This window comes from Pituophis catenifer, unplaced genomic scaffold, assembly GCF_029215685.1.
Source record: "Pituophis catenifer annectens isolate HBS135680 unplaced genomic scaffold, rPitCat1.0.hap2 SCAF_10, whole genome shotgun sequence".
NCBI classification, from domain to species: Eukaryota; Metazoa; Chordata; class Lepidosauria; order Squamata; family Colubridae; genus Pituophis; species Pituophis catenifer.
The window spans coordinates 14,825,195-14,840,825 of NW_027256890.1; the positions used below are offsets into that span (position 1 = coordinate 14,825,195).

The following is a 15,631-nucleotide window of genomic DNA, read 5'->3' on the forward strand; positions in this document are numbered from 1 at the left end:
AAGGACAAAAACAGCCAGCTACTAAGATTGTTGGATGAGCAGGCACAAAAGCAGCCAGCTACTAAAATTGTTGGATGAGAAGGGACAAAAACAGTTAGTTACTAAGATTGTTGGCCGACGAGGGACAAAAACAGCCAGGGAAGTGATTGAAGCGTGGGAAACGGGCCCCTAGTCAGTCAACAGGAATGCTGATTTACCACCAGACTATCTTAGAAGGTGAGGACTGAGTACCACAAGCAAACCACTTAAAAGCCAGCCACCAACACACCCCGATCAACATCTAAAAAGCCACACGCAACAGGCACTATAAATACCACACACAGAACAGCGCACACTCTGCTAGAGAGAGGTTCCCTGAAGATGGGCTCCAGCACGAATCCGAAAGCTCGGAAGACAAAACCTCTGGTCCCGGTGACTGACCCAGATTAGATCCTCCAACATTATCCTGGGACGCGTATGTTCGCCTCCATTCGGAAGGAAGTCAGATCCATCTGAATATCCTTCCCCACTGCTCCATCAATGTTATCAGGATTGGCTCCCCATTCAGACAACTCTGCAAGGGGGGGGGGGGAAACCGGCAGCCTTCCTCCCTTAAACCCCTTGCTCAGTTTCTCTTTCACACATGCATGCTTGCAGGCAGGGTTAACAGTCGTATTAAGGACGTCCGTCCCTGTTTCTAGCAGGAAAAATAGGGGATACCTCGGGCAACCGTGGAATCTGGATGAGACGCTTGAAATACAGCATGTCCGATGCCCTTTTGAAAAAGTTCTTCAGGCTGCAAAGAGAAAACAGTAGGAAAATGTCAAAGGAAGGTGAGGTGTTCCTAGGAAACCCACAATCCTTACTACTTGGTGCAGCTAAGTATTTATTATTTTATTTTATTTTATTTTATTTTATTTTATTTTATTTTATTTTATTTTATTTTATTATTTTATTTTATTTTATTTTATTATATTTTATTTTATTTTTTTATTATTTTATTTTATTTTATTATTTTATTTTATTTTATTTTTTCCTTTGTGCTTCCTGAAGGAACAGAACAGAAAATGAATTGAAAAATACTAGAATCTAGCAAAGTTAGCTACTGTTCTTACTGTGCTATTCTTTTAGAGGTTAACCTAACTCACAAATCTGGTAGGAGCCTGGTTTAGCTCTGCAGACTAAAGCACCGTAATTAACATCCAGCTGTCTGCAATTACACCAGTTCGAATCTCGCCAGGCTCAAGGTTGACTCAGCCTTCCATCCTTTCTAAGGTAGGTAAATTGAGGACCCAGTTTGTGGGGGCAATAAGCTGACTTTGTATAAATATACAAAAGGATGAAGGCTATTGCTTAACGCATTGTAAGCCGCCCTGAGTCTTCGGAGAAGGGCGGCATATAAATCAAATTTAAAAAAAAAAAAAAAAATCTATCCTGATGGTAGCCAACACTCATCATTTCTCTTCAAATCCCATCTATAAACTGGTTTAATCCATAGTGTAGCCAGCATTGAATAAAACCAGCCAGATTTCTAGGCCTACATGATCTCAGAAATCCCTTCCAACTCTGTTATTCTATATTCAATGGGACAGAAGTTGCCTTCAGAAATTTTGGGAGCTTCATCACTGGAAGCTTTCAAGAAGAGATAGAACTGCCATCAGTCAGAAATGGTACAGGGCCGTGATGGTGAACCTATGGATATCGGTGGGCACGAGAGCTCAACTTACCAGTTCCACCGGAAGTTGGCAAACGGGCCGTTTCTGGTCTCCGGAGGGCCTCCAGGGGGTGGGGGGTGGGGAAGGCTGTTTTCGCCCTCCCCAGATTCCTAAAAAGGTTCTGGAGGCTAGGAAAAGCAAAAAATGGGCCTTCTGGTCCCACTGGAAGTTGGCAAATGGGCCATTTCTGACCTCTGGGGGGCTGGGGAAGGCCGTTTTCGCCCTCCCCAGGCTCCTAGAAAGACTCTGGAGGCTGGGGAGAGCAAAAAACGGGCCTACTGTGCCATTGCATGCCAGGAACGGCGGGAGGTCGCATTATGGGTGTTGGCACGCGCGCACGCGACCCCCTCACCCCCCGCTCTTGGCATGCGATGGCAAAAAGGTTAGCCATCACTGGTGTAGGGTCTCCTGCTTGCGTAGGGGGTTGGACTAGATGACCTACAAGGTCCCTTCCAACTCTGTTATTCTATAAATCTGGTCTGGTAAGCAGTTCCTGGCTATTCTTCATGTTGCTGTGCGTATTTTCTTTTCTTTTTTTTAAAAAGTGCCTATTATACAACGGGATGTCCTTTTAAGAGAGGATTCTTAGGGAACCCGAGAAAAATTGCAGTATATTTCTGTTACTTTTTTTTCTTTTTTTTTTTTAAATCAGAATGGCCACGGACGGCACGATTCGATTACATGCTAGGGAATACCTAACGCAGCACTTCGGGGGTTCTGGTTTTTTCACGACCCACGCAGCCACAACTGGCACGCAAGACTACCGTTACCTGCGAAACTGTTCGTGGAACCTGTCTCGATGGCCTTGCAACGTATCGGCTGGCAAACCTGAGCAAGGGAAGAAGCAAAAAGGGTAGGAATGAAACGTCAAGAAACTTCAAAGGGTCATTTTTAATCAGAGATGGGGGGAAAAAAAGAGCAAACTACTCTTTTTCCAAATAAGCCATCCTGGCTGATTTAAAAAAAAAATGGGGTTTCGGGGCCTGCGACATCCTCAAAAGGGTAACCGAGGCAAAAAAAACAACAACTGTTTTTAAGTCCCAAAGGTGCTGTTTTTTTCAGGAGGCAACTGGACTTCCTGTTTTTTTTCTTTGAAGACGTTTCGCTTCTCATCCAAGAAGCTTCTTCAGCTCTGGCTGGATAGTGGGGAACGGAAGGATTGATACTCCTTGCAGACAGCTGGTCCTTTGCATCCTTTTAGAAGGTCGCTGAAGCCCCCTTGGAGGTTTTATCTGAGTCCTCAGGGTCACCTGAGCGGTGCAAATGGTTCCTGTAGTCTTGCCATTTTTTCCCCCTCTGGAAATCCATTCCTGCTCCCACATCATTCAAAGGACATTCATCCCAAATTGCATAGCTAAAAAGTCGGTGGAGATTCTCAGTCATCCAGGTCACAGTTGTCCCAAAAGTCAACAAAGAGCCTTGGTAGTACAGGGGTCTAAGGCACCCTGTTATTAACACAGCTGCCTGCAATTACTGCAGGTTCGAATCTCGCCAAGGCTCAAGGTTGACTCAGCCTTCCATCCTTTCTAAGGTAGGTGAAATGAGGACCCAGTTGTGGGGGCAATAAGCTGACTTTGTATAAATATACAAAAGGATGAAGGCTATTGCTGAGCACATTGTAAGCCGCCCTGAGTCTTCGGAGAAGGGCGGCATATAAATCAAATTAAAAAAAAAAAAAAAAAAGGTCCTTTTTTCCAGGAGGCCACTGGACTTTCTGCCTCCTGAAAAAGCCCCTTTGGGACAACCGTAACCTGGATGACCGAGAATCTCTACCGACTGTTTTCATGCTGTCCTCTCTGCCCATTAGCAGCATTTCTAGGAGGCGCCTAGAGAAACGGTATCCGAGCAAATCCCCTCCGGCTTAAGTAAATCCTTTGAAAGGATGCATCGGTTTAAATCCTGCTCTGGCTCCACAGAAGAACTACGAGCCGTTGAGTCAAAAGGAGCAGGACTGTCCCCCCACGGGAGGTCTCCGGCTGGTAGTGCCAAGGTTGTTTTCAAAAGGGCGCCTGTGTTGTGATTGCAAGCCTGATTCAAATCTTGTTCTTTGCAAACTTTCCTGCCTTCGGGGCACTCTCCCCACCCAGCCGAGTCAGCCAGCAATTCCCACTCGCTTTGCAAAGGATCCTGGGACACGCCAGGATGCACAGAGGAAAAAGCTTTCAACTCCTACTTGTCAAGTATTTGCAAGCCATTGGCACATGTGTCATATAGACACCAGTGGAGGCAGAGAGTGTCTCCACCCCTATGTGGAAAGGAGGGGCTTACCCTGAGTATAAGACCCTCTCCAACCTTTTCCACCTTGCTCTCTCTCTCCATCTCTCTCTTTTCACGTTTGTTCCTCATGAGACTTGATCTCTGTTGTACATAGTTAATATGATTTATCATATGAATAAATACGTTTAAGACATTTATTTATGCATCTGCCTCTGAACTCTTCTATGCTCCTGGGTGTATCTACGATCCCAATTCCACACTACTCACGTTTCTTCTCCAACTTATCGTTATTTTCTCCTTTTGTCGCACCGAGCAGCCTGCAAAACAGGCTGGTTTTCCCTGAATCTGCGGCAAAAAAACTTTAACCGGACACCCCTGGGAGTGTTAAATCTTTTTAAACCTCAAATCCCAGCAGATCTTCTCCTAGAGCACCCTTCCCAGTTTGTCAATCGATTCAGATCAATTTCCACGTGATGAGTGGGGAGAGGCAGAGAAGCAGGATAAGCAGAAGACAAGATTGTCGGGACATGCCCGGAACCGTTGAAAACTTTTGCGCTTACTTTTGGCTAAGTTTCTCCAGATACTTTGGAAGGATTATTCCAGTGTTTGTCAATCCTAGGAACTTTAAGATGGGTGGACCTCAACTCCCAGGATTTCCCCAGCAAGCCATGCCAGGAGATGAAATCCACCCCCCTTAAAAGTTGCAAAGTTGGACAAGCACTGGTTTATTCTCTCTAGCAAGAGCAGGGGTCAGCAACCTGCAGATCTGGGGCCGCTTGTGGCTCTTTCACCCCTCTGCTGCGGCTCCCTGTCACTCAAAATATGCGTCATAGCTGCCAATGTGCGACACCTGCCGGCACGCGATTTATTGAGCTTTTCTATCCCCTGGTAGGCCAACCATGGATAAATCCAAGAAAAGAAAAGTTTCAGAAGAAAACAGAAAGTTTAATTCGACTACATATGCTAGTTTTGTGGCCGCTCAAGAAATCGTCAGGCACGGGAAGGGTTTTTGTGGCTCCCGGTGTTTTCTTTTCTGTGGGAAACGGGTCCAAATAGCTCTTTTGAGTGTTTAAGGTTGCAGACCCCTGAGCTAGAGAGACACAAACTTCTGTTTCTCCTGCCTCTGTTGGAATCTAGGATGTTTTGGTCCCAGACAGATCCCGGATGCTGGAGCTGCTCCCCCCCGCTTGCGGCCAGTGCCAGAACAGGGATGCTCTGAAGATCCACTTACACGAATGGAGGTTGAACATCAACTTCACGGTGTAATGATACAGGTGGCTGCAATCCTGGATCACCTGGATGAGGGGGGCCAACCGGCATTGAACGGCTGACATCTGGGAGATGGCCATGGAGGTGTTGAGCTGCCGGAAGACTATAAGCAGAGAGAGAGAGAGAGAGAGAAGTCACCCTCCATCCTTCCTCAGCCACTTTACGATGTGTGGACTTCAACTCCCAGAATTCCCCAGTCAATATGGGTGGGACTTCAACTCCCAGAATCCCCTAGCAAGCATGGATATGGAAGCAAACGCCCCAAGGATGCCCATTTGCATCTTTTTTTTTTAATTTAAATTTTTATTGTAAACACATTAAGACAAAAACACAACATTTATATACATAAACTCTTTTTACAGCTCTTTCATAGTGATCCTTTCTTAAGCGGACATCTATAATACTCCTTCCTCGTCCTATTATCCCACAACAACAACTCTACGAAGTAGGTCGGGCTAAGAGAGGAAGACTATCCCAAGGTCATCCAGCTGGCTTTTTTTGCAACCTGTACAGGTTTAATCTTCTCCCCCACCTTCTCCAAAATCATTTAAAATAAGACACCTTTTCATTTTCAGAGAACAAAGTTTCCCCAACTGGGAGACGGCCAATGTTGCAGCCGAGAGTTTGCAGATGGATTTGTGGATCCAGCTGTTAGGCAGAGGCCGGGGATCGAACCGAATCTCGCACAACCTCTGCAGGTTTAGAAAATCCAGGTTCCAGAACCGCAATACCACTTAGACTTATATACCGCTTCACAGTGCTTTCCAGCCCCCTCTAAGCGATTTTACAGAGTCAGCCTCTTGCCCCCCCCAACTATCTGGGTCCTCATTTTACCCACCTCAGAAGGACGGGAGGCTGAGTCAACCTTGAGCCTGGTGAGATTCGAACTGCCAAACTGCAGGCAGCCGGCAATTAGCAGAAGGAGCTGCAGTACTGCACTCTAACCACTGCGCCACCGAGGCTCATAGAAGCATAATAGAAGAGCATTGAACTAATTCAAGCACTGAACCGTTTTCCTATTGCTAAGAAACTCCCTTCGCTTATTCAGGCTGCAACATGGTTGGCTTAAGCAAGATGTTGCCCTGGTTATAACAGGTTGGTCATTAACTCGGAGCATACATTTCTGTGCCCTCAGGGAGGGGGGCCAGACCAAGGTCAGGTGTTACCCCAGAACTTGGCAAGGAGAAAGGAGCACGGCTCGACGTCAAACATCGGCGTTATCTGATGCTCGACACAAAGGAAGCTCACAAAAAGCAGGACGGATAGGAGGGACTTTCCAAAGTCAACAATCGTTCCGGGCAGAAATGCAAAATTCGGGATCGCATTTCCGAGAGCTTTGTAAATGCAAACTTGTGCGGCAGGAAACGCTTGCGGATTATTATTATTATTTTTTAAAACACCGACGTCTCAATTCCGACAACTTGCAGGATTTACACGGGTTTAAAAGATGAAAAAAAGAAAAAATAATTAGAAGAATAGAAACCCAGATGACGCCTAGGTAAAAGGAAAAAAGGGGAGGGGGGAGGTAAAAGAGAAAAAGTGAGATTATTATAAAAATGTAGACGAATGATGAAATAGGTATAAATATTAATCGAATAAGAAATTGAAATGAGAATAGAGATAAATAGAAAATCGGAAAATCGAACACCATTCTAGATTGAATTGAAAAGGGAAACAACAAGAGAGAGGGGAAGGAGTAGAGAGAGGGGGGAAGGGAGGAGAGAGGAAAGGAGAAGGAGAGATAGAAGAAAGGGAAAAGGAGAGGAAGAAAAGGGAGGGGAAAGAGGAGTAGGAGAGAAGGTTAGAAAGGGAGGAAGAAGAGAGGAGTGGGAGAAGGGAAGGGGAAGTAGGAAAGAGAAGGAGAGGAAGAACAAAGAAAGGAGGAAGAGATGGAGGAAGGAAGAGAAGGGGAGGAGAAGAGGAAAAGGTTGTGGTAAAATAAAGGAGGATAAATGGTAAAAGAGCAGCCCCGAACAACTAAAAATGAAAGTTAAAAGATGAGATGAATGGAAAATGATGGATAAAAGATTGTACGTTGAAATATGTTTATGAGAAAGAAAAATAAAAACTTTTTGAAAAAAAAAAAGGATTTACACAGGTTTGCAAACCCCGTAGCACCTTTGCACAACACATCCTCTCTGTTTGTATTAGGGTTACGTATTTTATTTGTTTAATAAAAGACTTTGGGAGAGCCTGATCTTGCAAGGTGATTACAGAGCAAGCCGATAAATTTTTGCAAACGGGCTGCAAAATCCTCACCGGGCCACCTTAACGGAAAAACCACCAGCTTTAATGGGTTGGTTTTGGGGGATTTTCTTTTTTTTTGTACATTGTGCATTCAGTGTGACGGGTCGATCCGAGCAGGGGCCGATTGTGAAAGGCAAGCCTCGCTTGCCAAGTTCTGCAGACAAAGCTTCTGTTCAGCCCATAAAAAAAAGAAAACTTGGCAACCTCACACGCGTCTCCGCTTGGGTTGAAAAATGGCACCGACAGGAGGAGGGAAAAATTAAAAAAAAAGTGAAAGGAGAAAGAGAGAGAGAGCATGGAAGCTCAGCGCAGTCTACCTGATTCTGATAACTTGAGTTCGCAATCCATGTAGTCGAACATCTCAACGGTGAGCTGGAAGCTGCGGAGAAGGGTAAAATCAAGAGAAGAGCAACGATCAGTTTCTCTTCCCATAGAGAAAGGGCCGGGCCTCCGATAAAAAATTTGGGGATTGGGATGCGGTGGCTCCGTGGCTAAGACGCTGAGTTTATCGATCGAAAGGTCGGCAGTTCAGCGGTTCGAATCCCTGCTTTACTTTCATTTTCAGCATAGCTTGATTAGCACAAGAAGAAAAAAAAATCTGCTCCCAGCAATTTACCTCCTTCCAGCAAGCAGCAGAGGCCTGCGCAAAACAGCTGAGAGCAAAACAGCTGAGAGTCGGGAGGCCGATTCAATAGACAATCAACTTGTGCTAATTAGGCTGTGCTGAAGCTGAAAGGAGCTGTTTCTTCTTGCTGCTTGCTGAAAGGAGATAAACTGCTGGGAGGCAGAGGCCAAAGGGTGGGGGGCCAGTGGGTGGGCAGGGCTACATTCGGTGTATAAGACGCACCTAAAATTTCACCCCCTTTTAGGGGGGAAAAAGGTGCGTCTTGTACTCCGAAAAATACAGTAAATATTAGAGCTACAAAGCCCAAGTGTCTTTGGTGGATCTCCTCCATTTCACTCCTGGGATGCCACCTTTGGCATCAGGGACCAAAAGCAGCTGCTATTTTCGGTTTTTCCGAAAAAATCCCAGGGAACCCTGGCGATGGGAGACCCACTTACATGTTATTCACATCTGTTCCAGCAGCTTTTTCTAGCACCTCGTCGGTGACTTCAAGCCCGGGTGGGAATTGAGGATGCTACAGAGGAGGAAAAAAAAGAAAAAAGCAAGAATTAAACAATTGTCATCTGGTAGAATATTCTGCTGCTTGCAAACCTTGTGGGTGTTTCATGGAAAAAGGGGCTGTCTATAGGTAGCTCTCAACTTCGTTTAGTGACGGCTCAAAGTTACAACAACAACAAACAAACAAACAAAAGTGACACAGCGATTTTCATATTTATGACCATTGCAGTATCCCGGTGATCAAAATTCAGACGCTCAGCAATTCTCTTAATAACTGCGTTACTTTTGTGGTTCGCCAGCAGCCTGCGGAGCTGGCAGCGGAGTCGGACAGCGATGAGGCTGAGGAAGAACATAGGCCAGTCCTGGAGGCTGGGGAAGGCGCGGATGAGGGCTCTGCGTCAGAGGCAGAGATGGGGCCAGGGCCACCTGGGAGCGATGTGCGGACTCCGGAGCCTCCAGAGGCTGACAGTAGAGAGGCAGAGGAACAGGAGGAGCCTGTTCCTAGTGCACGCATGAGAAGAGCTGCCAGAAGGCAGGAGCAGCTGAAGCAAAAAGGACGACTCAGGAGTAAGGCCAAGAGATGATTGGTCCCTCCCACTTACCTCTTGTCGGCGTCTTCTGCTTTTGAACTTTTGCCAAGAGAAGCCTTTGGCAGTTTGCCTAATTATACCAAGGTTGGTGATTAGACTGAGAAGAATTTGTGTTATGAAGAGTTTGTTTTAATTTAGTTTGGACTACGCTGAGGATGAGTTAACTCAAGTCTAACTTTCCTGAAAGAACAGGATCGCTCGGAAGAGATTTACCTTTACGTGGAAGGAGATTTTGGTCAGCAAAAGCTTGGTGTAAATATTCACCAACTGGCCATAACGATCGTGCAGATGGCCCTGCAAAAGGAAAACCACAAATGCATCTAATTCCAAAAATATATTTGGAGAGGGAAAATCTATTTCCATGCAGTGTTTATTTATTATTTATTTCAATTTATATACCGCCCTTCTCCCTAAGGACTCAGGGAGGTGCACAGCCAGAATTAAGAACATGAAATACAAATATTAAGAACAATTAAAATATATATAAGTTTGACAACTCCTTCTCTGCACTGAAGGAAGTTCTGGTTTGTTCTCCTAACCCAGACTGACCAGGATGTTGTGTTTCTCAACTTTGCAAATTCAAGCTCTGAGGATTTCAACTCCCAGAATTAGAATAGAACAGAATAACAGAGTTGGAAGGGACCTTGGAGGTCTTCTAGTCCAACCCCCTGCCCAGGCAGGAAACCCTACACCACTTCAGACAAATAGTTATCCAACATCTTCTTAAAAACTTCCAGTGTTGGAGCATTTACAACTTCTGGAGGCAAGTTGTTCCACCGATTAATTGTTCTAACTGTCAGGAAATTCCTCCTTAGTTCTAAGTTGCTTCTCTCCTTGATGAGTTTCCACCCATTGCTTCTTGTCCTGCCTTCAGGTGCTTTGGAGAATAGCTTGACTCCCTCTTCTTTGGGGCAGCCCCTGAGATAGTGGAACACTGCTATCATGTCTCCCCTAGTCCTTCTTTGCATTAAACTAGACATTCCCAGTTCCTGCAACCGTTCTTCATGTGTTTTAGCCTCCAGTCTCCTAATCCTCTTTGTTGCTCTTCTCTGCACTCTTTCTAGAGTCTCCACATCTTTTTTACATCGTGGTGACCAAAACTGGATGCCGTATTCCAAGTGTGGCCTTATTACCAAGGCCTTATAAAGTGGTATTAACACTTCACGTGATCTTGATTCTATCCCTCTGTTTATGGAGCCCAGAACTGTGTCGGCTTTTTTGGCAGCTGCCGCACACGGCTAGCTCATATCTAAGTGGTTGTCCACTAGGACTCCGAGATCCCTTTCACAGTTACTACTATTGAGAAAGGTTCCACCTATACTGTATCAAGCTTCTCCTTGATTCGTTTCCCCCATCTTTGCTCTCTAGTTTGGCAAAGGTCTGAGCTTAGTCTCCTAAACCTATTTAACTTCTAAAGGTTCTTAAAGAGGCAGAAGAGATCCAGAACTCACCCAAAGATCTCCCGTTTCTCGAATGTTACTTCGATACCGCTGACAGTCCTGGAGAACCTAGAAAAAGTCAACAGGTCGTTGGAAAAAAAACAACAACCCCACGGAGAACCTAGAATTGGACTTCTCAAAAATGCAAAATATGGAATTTTGGGATGAAAGGCAATGGGATTCTGTGACTCACAGTTAAAAGGATCAAGGAACTTACGTTTGGGTGGCCATCTCGGAGAACTTTGTGAAGGACATGGCAGAACTTCCAGCTCAGGATGGCACTGCTGGGCAGTGGGAGACCGATGGCATATGACCAGAAAGTAAATGCGCCTTTCTCGTGATGGGTCCCTAGAATAATTCCTTCGCACAAGTTAAGGTTCATATTCAATTTTTGGGACACACGGTCCACATTTTGCTAAGATCAACAATCGGAAAGAATCCGAGAAACAATTTGGGTTAAATAGGCGAGGAAATGCTACCTTATCAGGAAACTGTGCTGGCAGATGAAACTTCAATTTAACTGGTTTTCTTCAGGACGTGCTATATCGTTTACCTTACACCCGTACTCTCTGTTTCTCCATGCCTGCCACCAGAAAGGATGAAGGAAACTCAAAAGCGGTCCGATTATAAGGGGAGGTGAATGATGTAGTAGGAAGGGAGAGAAAGAAAGGTGACCCTGGACAATGCTAGGTAAATGAGACAGAGAGATGAAATCAGGGTTGGGATTCAGCCGGTTCGGGCGAATCGGATGGAGAAAGATGGATGGATGGATAGGAAGGTAAGTAGACATATATATGCTGATAGATGGAGGGAGAGAGAGAGATGGGCAGAGAAAGAGAATGGATAGATGGACAGATGGAGGGATGATTGGATGGATGGGTAGGAAGGTAAGCAGATATATATGCTGATAGATAGAGAGTAAGAGATGGGCAGAGAAAGAGAGATCGATGGATGGATGAGTAGGTAGGAGGGTAGATATATATATATAAGCTGATGGAGAGAGAGATGGACAGAGAAAGATGGATGGATGGATAGGAAGGTAAGTAGACATATACATGCTGATAGATGGAGGGAGAGAGAGAGATGGGCAGAGAAAGAGAATGGATAGATGGACAGATGGAGGGATGATTGGATGAATGGATGGATAGGAAGGTAAGTAGATATATATGCAGATAGATAGAGAGTGAGAGATGGGCAGAGAAAGAGAGATCGATGGGTGGATGAGTAGGTAGGAGGGTAGATATATATAAGCTGATGGAGAGAGAGATGGACAGAGAAAGATGGATGGATAGGAAAATGATGAGAAGACAGACAGAGATAATGATAATGATAATGATAATAATAATAATAATAATAATAATAATAATAATAATAATAATAATAATAATAATAATAATAATAATTTTATTTCTATACCGCCCTTCTCCCGAAGGACTCAGGGCGGTGTACAGCCAATTTAAAAACACAAGACACAACAACGATTAAAAATTAAAATAATTAAATAGATTTGGCCGGTTTAAAACCCCAAAAATTTAAAATACCCCAATGGCCAGAGAGAGAGAAAAGGGATGGATGGATGGATGGATAGAGAGAGAGAGAGAGAGAAAAGCCAGTTTCGTCTGAGTTACACTGCTGGATAAAACCTGACTTTGTTCTATTTACCTTCTGACCCTGTTTACATTTCCTAGCCTAAATTGAACTTGTAGACTCCCGGAGGCAAAACCCTTTTCTTCTCCGTGTTTGCTCGCTTGTTTTTATAACTATTTTGCAAGCTGGCTCCTGAGGCTCCTTGCCAACATCAGTTGAACGAAGAAACCAAAATTTTGGGGACATCAAGCAAGCAAGGGACTCATGGGGTGGAAGGATACTCCGAGCATGCTTCTCCTTCACGGGGACTTCCAAGGTGTTGATGGCTTTGCTGATACTGATCGCCTGTGGGGGGGAAAACAGAGACCACCGAGGTGAAACCAAGCCCGGGATTTCTTCCAACAGTTTTTTTTTTAAATTTCCCTTTTATTTATTTAGTTGTATTCCCGCCGTCGTTATTTTCACGACTAACTCAAAACATAATCCCACACGCCTTCCTCTTCCTTTGATCCGCCATAACATTTGAATGTTATGCTGGTCGTTAAGTAAATAGGCAGGCCTCAATTTATGATAGTTCGTTGAGCGACCGTTCGAAGTTACGACCGAAAAAAGTGACTTACGATGACTCGTTTTTCGCATGATCGTTGCTGCCTCCCCCTGGTCACAGGATCAAAATCCAGAGGCTTGGCAAGTGACTCGTATTTATTTATGACGGTTGCACTGGCCTGTGATCCAGGGGTGAAATCCAGAAGGTTCTGACAGGTTCGGGCGAACTGGTAGCGGAAATTTTGAGCAGTTCGGAGAACCGGCAAATACCACCTCTGGCTGGCCCCAGGAGTGGGGTGGGAACGGAGATTTTGCAGTATCCTTCCCCTGGAATGGGGAGGGAATGGGGATTTTGCAGTATTCTTCCCCCAGGAGTGGGGAGGAAATGGGGATTTGGCAGTATCCTTCCCCTGGAATGGGGAGGGAATGGGGATTTTGCAGTATTCTTCCCCCAGGAGTGGGGTGGGAATGGAGATTTTGCAGTATCCTTCCCCAAGGAGTGGGGAGGGAATGGGGATTTTGCAGTATTCTTCTCCCAGGAGTAGGGAGGAAATGGGGATTTGGCAGTATCCTTCCCCTGGAATGGGGATTTTGCAGTATTCTTCCCCCAGGAGTAGGGAGGAAATGGGGATTTTGCAGTATCCTTCCCCTGGAATGGTGAGGGAATGGGGATTTGGCAGTATTCTTCCCCCAGGAGAAGGGAGGGAATGGGGATTTTCAAGTATCCTTCCCCAGGAGTGGGGAGATAGGAATTTGGGGCTGAATGGTCGTCGCAATGATTCACTTAGCGACAGGAATTTTGGGCTCAATGGTCGTAGTAGAAGACGGCCTGGACTATAATTTCCAAAAGGAGGGGATTGCGTTCCCACAGAGTCCCGCGTGCGTTCCCACATTCAATCAGTGCAACCTGCAGACTTTAATCCAGCGGCACTGGAACTTGGTTAGGACGGTTAGCTGCTTCTGCGGACTGGGAAGGCCGTTCACGGGGAGCCCTGACCTCCTTTCACACAGAGCCCCTTTGTGGCTCCGTTCATTGAGATTCCACAAGTGCTCGGCTTCCAGCTGAACCGAGGAAGTTAAAGCGGGAGGGGGGCGGGAAAGCCGCTTTTGAATGTCTCTTGGAACCTGCAAAGTTTTTCAAGACTAACAGCAAATATATATATAGTTAGGGAAATATATATATATATATATATATATATATATATATATATGTTTTCTCAGGTTTTCGCGGGTGTTTGTATGTAGGTCATATATATATATGTAGGTCTTTGGTTATTCGGGTCTTCTCCCACGTAAAATTGGAAGTATCTTGGCGACATTTCGACGAAGTCTCATTCGTCATCTTCAGACTGGTGTTCTCGGCTTCGTGCTTCCAGGAGCAATGTGGAAGCACGAAGCCGAGAACATTGCTCCTGGAAGCACGCATTGCTCCTGGAAGCACGAAGCCGAGAACACCAGCCTGAAGATGACGAATGAGACTTCGTCGAAACGTCGCCAAGACACTTCCAATTTTACGTGGGAGAAGACCCAAATAACCAAAGACCTACATACAAACACCCGCGAAAACCATATATTTCCCTAACTTACAAATCCCAGGATTCGCATCCGGCACACCTTGCTAGATTTCAGTGGTTACCCCAAAGGCACGATGCAACATGTGATGCCTGAGAAGGGGTGAAATCCAGCAGGTTCTGACAGGTTCTGGAGAACCGGTAGCGGAAATTTTGAGTAGTTCGGAGAACCGGCAAATACCACCTCTGGCTGGCCCCCGAGTAGGGTGGGAATGGAGATTTTGCAATATCCTTCTTCCAGGAGTGGGGAGGGAATGGGGATTTTGCAATATCCTTCCACCTGGAATGAAATTTCTCCTTAGTTCTAGGTTGCAAGCTCCCGCAATTTTCTCCACTAGAAATCTTGGCCCAAAACAAGCCACCTGGAATTTGCAGCAAGCCATTTTCTTGGAAGGCCTGCTCGGTTTTGGTCCACCAAGAACGGGACCGACACCTCCCCGCCTCCCCCCCCCGGATTTTTTCCCTCTCCCCTCCCTTCCTGCCTCTTTGTATGCCCGAACGGGGAAACCATTGTATTGTACCTCTCGAAAGGAAGCACCAAAAGCAATAAGCAAATGTTTTTGCACACGCAGAAGTGCGGAAGGAGGGAAATCACTTCTCCAGTTTCACTCCGGAGAAAACTCACAAATTGCTTTTTTTTTTGCAGGCTCAAAAAAAAAAAAAAAACTGGAAAATGTTGGGATTCCTATTAGCCTGGACATCTTTTTTCTTTGCAAGACAATAGGGATAGGTGGGGACCAATTGCTATCAGGACCCCAACCTGAACTCCCCCAGGTTCAGCGTGTCTTTAATGGAGAATGAAAGGTTGGGGGTATTGGGTATTGAGTTGGGGGGGTGCATGAAGAGACGCTCAGCCAATCTCATTGTACACATGTACTCTGACCAGAGGTGAGTTCAACTTACCTTTACTACCGGTTCGCAATGGGAGCATGCATGCTTCTGCGCCAGTGGTGGGTTTCAATTTTTTTTACTACCGGTCCTGTGGGTGTGGCTTGGTGGGCGTGGCAGGGGAAGGATACTATAAAATCTCCATTCCCTCCCCAATCCAGAGGAAGGATACTGCAAAATCCCCATTTCCTCCCGATCAGCTGGAACTCGGGAGGCAGAGAATAGATGGGGGACGGGGCCAGTCAGAATTTTTACTACCGGTTCTCCGAACTACTCAAAATTTCCACTACCGGTTCTCCAGAACTGGTCAGAACCTGCTGAAACCCACCTCTGTTCTGCGTATGTGCAGATCGTCAGTGATGACGTCGGGGAGGGTGGGCGGAGCCTCCCACCGCCATTACTACCAGTTCGCAAGAACCGGATCGAACCCGGAGCAACCCACCACTGACAAACCATCTGA

At 45.7% G+C, this 15,631-nt stretch overlaps 1 protein-coding gene across 1 annotated transcript in view; it reads right to left on the reverse strand.

The window, feature by feature from the left end:
• Window positions 1–15,631, reverse strand: part of HIP1R (huntingtin interacting protein 1 related) — a 43,794-nt gene that overhangs the window by 18,123 nt on the left and 10,040 nt on the right. Inside the window, exons 2-10 of the mRNA XM_070950793.1 lie at window positions 12,448–12,511; window positions 10,797–10,939; window positions 10,592–10,648; window positions 9,354–9,434; window positions 8,490–8,566; window positions 7,745–7,806; window positions 5,143–5,283; window positions 2,465–2,522; window positions 700–775 (exon numbers count right to left, since the gene is read on the reverse strand). Coding sequence (XP_070806894.1) covers window positions 700–775; window positions 2,465–2,522; window positions 5,143–5,283; window positions 7,745–7,806; window positions 8,490–8,566; window positions 9,354–9,434; window positions 10,592–10,648; window positions 10,797–10,939; window positions 12,448–12,511 — 759 coding nt within the window. The remainder of the gene's footprint in view (window positions 1–699; window positions 776–2,464; window positions 2,523–5,142; window positions 5,284–7,744; window positions 7,807–8,489; window positions 8,567–9,353; window positions 9,435–10,591; window positions 10,649–10,796; window positions 10,940–12,447; window positions 12,512–15,631) is intronic.